This window comes from Culex pipiens, unplaced genomic scaffold (assembly GCF_016801865.2).
Source record: "Culex pipiens pallens isolate TS unplaced genomic scaffold, TS_CPP_V2 Cpp_Un0057, whole genome shotgun sequence".
Classification (NCBI taxonomy): domain Eukaryota; kingdom Metazoa; phylum Arthropoda; class Insecta; order Diptera; family Culicidae; genus Culex; species Culex pipiens.
In genome coordinates, this window is record NW_026292874.1 from 31,594 (window position 1) to 39,568 (window position 7,975).

The 7,975-nt window shown below is 49.5% G+C and overlaps 2 protein-coding genes across 2 annotated transcripts; both read left to right on the top strand.

Annotated features, from left to right (window-relative positions):
* The first annotated feature begins 911 nt into the window (after window positions 1-911).
* Window positions 912-1,775, top strand: LOC120431129 (uncharacterized). The gene has a single exon (XM_039596281.1). The coding sequence runs from the start codon at window positions 912-914 to the stop codon at window positions 1,773-1,775; it is 864 nt and encodes a 287-aa protein (XP_039452215.1).
* On the top strand, window positions 1,772-4,600 carry LOC120431130 (uncharacterized). Its single transcript, XM_039596282.1, has one exon. The coding sequence runs from the start codon at window positions 1,772-1,774 to the stop codon at window positions 4,598-4,600; it is 2,829 nt and encodes a 942-aa protein (XP_039452216.1).
* Window positions 4,601-7,975: the final 3,375 nt, after the last annotated feature.

Sequence of the window (7,975 nt, forward strand, 5' to 3'; positions counted from 1 at the left end):
AAATCAATCCGAATTCTGAAACGGAATCTAATTAGAATCTTATTCAAATTCCGTTTCAAACGCAACAACCGGTTCGATCACGGAACCGGTTGTTGCGTTTGAAACGGAATTTGTATACGATTCTAATTAGATTCCGTTTCAGGATTCGGATTGATTTGACTGGGCAGGAGCGGCCTTTTTTACTACGCTCTGATTGTGTTCGAGTGCCGTCTAGTTTTGAGGTTAAGGTTGCAGCATAAAGTACGGCGACAAGTGAAAAAAAACAACTCCCGGATGCTGGCGTCCAACTTCCGGTTCAGTTCCCTATTCTCCACCGAACTCTCCAAATCTGTCGACGCCTTCGCAAACAACGTGTCCTCAAACCGGATTCAACTGGACCAGGTCGCGTTTTCCGCGGATTGTTTTCAAACACCAAAAGTCTAATCGTGTCCAGGCGAGCCGCTGTTTTGTCGTCGTGACCGTGGCGGCGAAAAACTGCGTTGGCTTGTTACTGGCTTCCGTTCTACTGGCAAATTCCGTGAGGTCCGCTTCCGGATTGCGGGTACGCGTTTGGAAGCAATTCGGCGTAGCTTCCACTTGCCACAAGCGGCGACGTTTGCGTTGATGTTTACTTTTTTTCGAGAACATGACAGCTCTTGCTGGTTAACACGCTTAAACAAAATTAAATAGAAACGGAATAATTCTGCGTATGGCCAGCATCATTCCAGAATTATTCTGGAATGAACAGAATAATCTGAATGAAAATATTTGATGTGTCAACCCCCTTGCACAAACCACTAGCCAAAACTACGTTGCACTACCCGTCACGCCCACACACAACATCATCCTGTCAACCGCGCTCATTCGTATTAAAGACCGCTTCGGAACCGCTAGCGCGTGCGCTTCTTGACTCGTGCTCACAGCACTGTCTGATGACTAGAGATTTCTCGCGACGACTCAAATTCGAGCGACAATCGTCGTATTTGCCGATCCAAGGGATCGGAACGTCGCGTTGCGTGTCGCAGCTCGTGCGTGCAGATGTCGGTCCGCGTTCCGATCAGAATTCAGCGTACGAGTCGGAGATGCAGTTCCACGTCCTGCCCAAGCTCAACATCTCGTTGCCGACGTCGTACATCGACCCGTCTACAATTCAGCTGCCCGACTGGATGTTCCTGGCTGATCCGGAGTTCCACAAAACCGGTCCAGTGGACGTCATTATCGGTGCCGAGTTTTACATGGACTTGCTGACGGACGAACGGGTGAAACCAGCTGCAGACGGTCCCACGCTGCACAACACGGTGTTCGGTTGGATCATTTCCGGCCGGCTTCCCGGCTGCGTTCCAGAATCGACGTCTCTCGTATCCGTCGCGGCAATCGACGAGCTGCTGACCAGATTTTGGGAACTGGAAACGTGCCGCACCAAGAGCACGCACTCGATCGAAGAATCCACGTGCGAGCAGCTGTTCGAGGAGACGACGGTTCGTGACGAAACTGGCAGATTTGTTGTGACGCTGCCCAAGAAAAAGTATGCTGTCCAGCGTCTCGGTGAGTCCAGATCAACAGCCATCAAACGCTTCCTGGGACTGGAGAAGCGGCTGTCAGCGAATCCAGACCTGAAACAACAGTACAGTGATTTTATTCACGAGTACGAAGCCATGGGACACATGAAACGGGTTGCCGGCGACACGGCCGGGGGAGAGTTAGCGTATTACCTACCACACCACTGCGTCTTGAGGCCGGACAGCACCACTACGAAGTTGCCATCGTCGCTGACATCGCCAAGATGTACCGTATGATTCGCGTCCAGCCTGACGACCAGAGACTACAGAGGATTGTTTGGAGAGACAATGTGGACGAACCCATCCGAGTCTACGAGCTGACCACTGTCACGTACGGAACGGCGTCAGCGCCGTATTTAGCGACCAAGTGCTTGCAAAAACTCGGTGAGATCGGAGAAAAGACGCACCCATCCGCTGCCAAGGTCCTCAAACGTGACTTCTACGTTGACGACATGTTGGCAGGTGCGCACACGGTCACAGGAGGAAAAGAGCTAGTCGCCGAAATGGTCGATCTGATGGAATCTGGTGGATTCTCGTTGCGAAAGTGGCACTCAAATTCCCGAGACATCCTGCTTGACGTCCCGGAACATCTTCGCGACGAGCGGACCATGCTAGAACTGGACACGTCTGACGCAACCGTCAAGACGCTCGGGCTCGTCTGGGAGCCCAGTACGGACAGTTTCCGTTTCAGATCGCCAAAGTGGAACGACGTTGCCGTGATCACGAAGCGTGTCGTGGCCTCAGACATGGCCATGATCTTCGACCCGTACGGGTTGATCGGTCCTGTCGTCGTCCAAGCGAAAATCTTCGTGCAGAAGCTGTGGCACATGGAACTGGACTGGGACGCCGCTCTGCCAGAAGATCTGCAGGAGTACTGGCGTGAATACCGCAGAAATCTAGCCGGTCTGGACAGCCTGTCGATACCCCGCTGGATTGGCACAGGTGCAGATGACCAGAATGTGCAGCTTCACGGGTTCTGCGACGCTTCAGTCAACGCTTACGGTGCGTGCATCTACATCCGAACCGTTTCGGCCAACGGCGACGTAACCGTCCGCTTGCTGGCCTCCAAATCTCGCATCGCACCGCTCGAGAACCTGAAGAAGAAGAAGCGTAAGCAGTCGATTCCCCGCTTGGAACTGGCGTCCGCTCTGCTGCTGGCGCATCTGTACGAGAAGGTGGCCAACGCCATCAACTTCCGAGGCAAAGCGTTTTTCTGGACGGATTCCATGATCGTACGCTGCTGGCTTGCGTCACTGCCGTCCAGATGGAACCAGTTCGTGGCCAACCGTGTGTCCGAGATTCAACATCTGACGGAGAGCGGATCTTGGGACCATGTGCCCGGAATAGAGAACCCAGCTGACATCATTTCTCGCGGCATGACACCGATGCAGCTGCAGTACTCAAAGCTTTGGTTCAACGGACCCGATTGGCTGAGTCTTGACCACCAGCATTGGCCGCACGCTCAAGTGCCGAACGCAGCAGACTTCGACCACGAAGAACTGGAGGAACACAACGCTGTCGCTGCAGTTGCACGTGACACCGAGCCCTGCAGACTGTTTACAGTGAATTCGTCGTACACCGTGACAATACGGACGACCGCTGTAATCTGCCGCTTCTGTTTCAACAGCCGTGCGGCGAACAAGCACTGTCGCAGAGTTGGTCCGTTGACGGCTGGAGAGCTCGAGGTCGCTTTGAAGAAGCTGGTGCGCCTCGCTCAACGAGAATGCTTCCCGGAAGAGTACGATGCTTTGTCCAGAGATCGCGCGATTCCAAGCAACTCCCGCATCGCTGCGCTGAACCCAAGAATCATCGATGGAATCCTGTGCGTCGGCGGCCGGTTGCAGCACGCCGCAGTCTCGGACAATCGGAAGCATCCGTACATTCTCGACCATCGTCATCCGTTCATGAAGCTTATCGTCACACATTATCACGAGTCCATGTTTCACGCTGGACAACAACTGTTGATCTCTGCTGTGCGTGAGCGGTTCTGGCCGATCAACATCCGCAACCTCGTTCGCGAGGTGATCCACAAGTGTGTCGATTGCTTCCGTGTCAAGCCGAAGGTTCTGGACCAGCTCATGGCGGATCTGCCGCCCGAACGAGTCACTCCGTGTACACCGTTCGCACGAGTCGGAGTTGACTACTGCGGACCTTTTCAGGTCGCGTACCCGCAGCGCCGAGCTCGCCCAGTGAAGTGCTTCGTTGCCATCTTCGTCTGCCTGGTCACCAAAGCTGTTCACCTAGAACTAGCAGCAGACCTAACGACGCAGGCATTTCTGGCGGCCCTCAAACGGTTCACTGCCCGGCGTGGCAAACCGAAGCTGGTCATGTGCGACAACGCCAAGAACTTCGTCGGCGCAAGACGTGAGCTGAGCGAACTCGTTAAGCTGTTCCTAAGTCAGCAGTTCGAAGAGGAGATCATCCGCGAAACAGCGAACGACAGCATCGAATTTAAGTTCATTCCCGCTCGCTCGCCGAACTTCGGCGGCCTCTGGGAGTCCGCAGTGAAGAGCTTCAAGTTGCTGTTCAAACGTACGATCGGGCTGCACACCCTGCTGTACGACGAGTTCCAGACTGTGCTGGTTCAGATCGAAGCGATCCTCAACTCGCGACCGCTCACGCCGCTCAGCAACGACCCCGCAGACTTCGAAGCGCTCACCCCAGGACACTTCCTGATCCAGCGTCCACTCACTGCGATTCCTGAGCCAAACCTCGACCACATTCCCGAGAACAGATTGTCGGCCTGGCAAACTGTCCAGCGGTACACGCAGCAGCTCTGGAAGAAGTGGTCCAACCTCTACCTGTCGGACCTGCACAACCGCACGAAGTGGACTAAGCAGAAAGACAACGTTGCTGTCGGAACCATGGTCCTGCTGAAGGACGAGAACCTCCCGCCGTTGAAGTGGCAGCTCGGACGCGTTTCCGATATCCACCCGGGAGCTGACGGCAACATCCGTGTCGTCACGGTGCGCACAAAGGACGGTAGCTATCAGCGTGCGATCTCTAAGATCTGCATTCTGCCGATCCGTGACAACCTTTCTACCGCGCAAGGGGAGAACTAGGACTCCTCCAACGGCGGAGGTCGAAAGGCCTCCGCACACCAGTTAAGTTATGTGTTGTTTTGAATTTCAAAAAGTTCACCGAATCTTTTTCCTCCATAGTCGCCACCCTGTCTGCGCCCAGACCTGCGGGTCGTTCTGCGCTCAGAGGCCGTTCAAAAGATCGGAACTTTCGAAATGCTTTAAGGTAACCTGTTTTGTTTCGGTGGTGGTTTTGCACGAAGGATGTTTGCTTGCGATTTCGCTGGACAATTTCCAGCACAGCACGGTTACGGATTAACATAAATCAGCTGCGCCCAGCGCCATTTCAGTCGCAAGACTGCTCCCAATTCTGAACCCAGCTAAATCCATTCCACGTTTGGAACTCTTCGAGGTACACGCACACGATGACAACAGCGGAGGAGACGTCCTCCCGGTCCCATCTGCCACGACCAGCAGCGAGCTTGGCCAGCTCGTTCCCAATCGCAGCCCGATGGAGCCAACCCCCGTCATCGCAGCATCGTACACCCGGAGAACCATCGTGTCGGTAACCGCTGAGGGTCAACAGCGACGCCAGGAGGCGTCGGGGGAGGCCACGGAGGTCTCCCCCAGTTCAGGCAAGTCGTTTTTGAATATAATTTTTCCGATTAAAAAGCACCCTCTCATCTGATTAGGGAGACTCGCATCGACGCCGACGACGGCGTCACCGATCGCATCAGATAGCAGAGCAGCAGATCACGCACGGCGCCACCCACGCACGGTGGCTTTGCGTTCAGCAGATCATCGCAGATTAACAGCAGCAAGCAAGCAGACAGACGAACCGACAACCGACGTCGGCGGCACGCCGTCGAAGAACAACCGCAGCACATCGAAGCATCCACCCCCGCGACAAACAGAAGATCAACCGATCGAGCCAAGCAGCAGCATTTCAAATGTACACCAGCAGACGGTAGCAAATCAAGCACATCCCAGTTCCAGCTCAAGTTCAAGGTCGACCTGCTGTCGATCGACGCCATCATGAAACAGCACCTGAAAGAACGACAAAATCAGCGTTTTGCAGCGCACCACGACACCAATCAACCCCAAAAGTGTCCCCAGCAGCAGCGCGGCATCCTGATTGATGGTCCAAGGTCCAGTCCTGTCCAGAAAGCAGCAAATCCGTGGCGAAATCGATGCATTTTCGACTGCAGCGAAATGCACGATGTTTACAGTCCAGCAGAAGAACAATATCTATTGTCCGTGTTCGATCGACGGCCGCAGCCGCGATCGTAGTACATAAGCAAACAAAAAATCTGACTTGACCTAGGGTAACAATAGATACAGTAGAAGTAGTATATAAGAGACGAAGATAAGAATCAAAACAGACGAGAAGAATGTTTGAATCCGAGTGATTCCAAGGCGGCCGGTATGATCGCGCGAGAGATCAAATTCCAAATTCTACCAGCCTAAATGTGATCCACAAATAAATGTTTTTCCGTCCCTGTCTGTCCCTGAAGTGAGCAGAGTGAGCAGAGGTGATCCTCGCTCTTTTAGATCTCTCCCCGGCTCGCTTCTCATGTACTGTCCCTTTTAGAGTATAGTCTTAAATAAACCGTTGACTACGCCAGACAGCTACGCGTTTAAGAATAAATTGTGTAGTTTCTGTTCGCGCAATAAATTGTTTTAATCAGTGCTAAACGGTTTATGATTAGTGTCCGAAATCCCCGAACCGACCACACGCGCGAACACTTCCCTACAACAAATTGCGGTATATTTTGCCTTTGACGATTATTAAAAGTTTATGTCAGATTCCGAAACCTCCAAAAAGTGCAACGATGTCTAAAAGAAAAGCCTTAAAAATAGAGATTGTTGAGCTAGCAAGTTTTATATCTGGAATCAAATTGCCTTCAAATGGACAAGCAGTTGGTCGGATGATATTTAGAGTAAAAATAAATAAATTTGTATTACCTGAAGATTTTTTTTTAATAATTGAATCATTCTCTCAATGAGCATAAACGAACAACTGCTAAACCCTGTTCATTTGCTTCAATTTTTTAAATGAGCCTAAGCCAAGGCCTAAGCTGTCTTTTAATCAAATTTTTTTTTTCAGTGCACTTTTTTTAAATTTTGACATAATCTAAGAATTTATATGCTAAATATATCTCAAAACAAACCTGCTATTTTAGTTGAAAATTATAATAAACTTGCCAGGAACGCGCAGCGCAGCGGATAGCAAACGAAACGACGACGACAAAAGTCCAAGCAGAGAAACAGCGTGCGCTTGTAGGTAAACAGAACGCGTCGTTACCACGAAACTTACTTTTTATTCTCTTGTTAGTATTCTTCAGGGGGCAACCATAAATTGACCCGAGCAGGGGTAAATAACACGGGAATACCAAATTTTGGTATTACTTGGGCAAATAACAGCGACCAAAATGTGCCCTTGGTTGCCCAGTAATAGATGGTAAAATACCATGAAATCATACCAAAAGCTTGTATGTGGAAGGGCACAACAATACCAAACCATGTTATTCCAAAGGTAAAATAATACCACAAAATAAAATCATTTCAATACCAAGTTGGGGTCTTCTGGATTTTTGAACATTGCTTGAATACCAAAACTTGGTATTGTCATGGTTTTAATTTTAGGTATTCCCGCGCCCTTGGAAAATCATATTTTGGTATTCCTGTGGTCTTCCACAAACATGATATTGGTATGATTTCATGGTATTTTACCATCTATTACTGGGCAACCAAGAGCACATTTTGGTCGCTAGTATTTGCACAAGTAATACCAAAATTTGCTATTTTCATACCATTTTTAGTGCAGCAGTTGTAGTTAGTGAAAAAACGTAAATGATCCTTATGCAACACCCAAATCTACTCACCTGATGATTCCATGTTGTTTTTAGTGATATTCTTCACCACACCGAATGCATTTGTCATTTTTTTTTTTTTTTTTTGAAATTAAATATGTCTTTATTGAACTTTCTTATAATAATTACATTTCTTTTACATGCTAAGTGGTATGGCCTAATGCTCTTCATCTTTGTTATATTTTTCGTTTTATTATTAACTGATCATATTTATTTTATTTACTTCAAATTGTTTTACATAATTGCATTGAATTGAATACACTTGGGTAAAAAAGAAAAAAAATCACTTTAACAACTAATCCTAACTTAAAACTAAAAAAATAGATCCATTGAAATATTCAAAATCACTAGAACGAGTAAACTACGAACTGTATTTTAAGATGAATGCTCCAAGAGTTCTTACTTGTTCCTGGCGAGTTTTGCAACCACGAAGTGTTGTTGTCATCTCGATGAAAATGTTCAAAAGTTCTTGTGGTGAAAACAGGTCACTACTGCCTTCACCCGTTGATGCTGATTGGTTTTCCCTCGGTTGCTGACTGAAGCC

Coding starts and splice junctions, on each gene's coding strand:
- LOC120431129 (XM_039596281.1), top strand. CDS start 912: ATGACTAGAGATTTCTCGCGACGACTCAAATTCGAGCGACAATCGTCG.
- LOC120431130 (XM_039596282.1), top strand. CDS start 1,772: ATGATTCGCGTCCAGCCTGACGACCAGAGACTACAGAGGATTGTTTGG.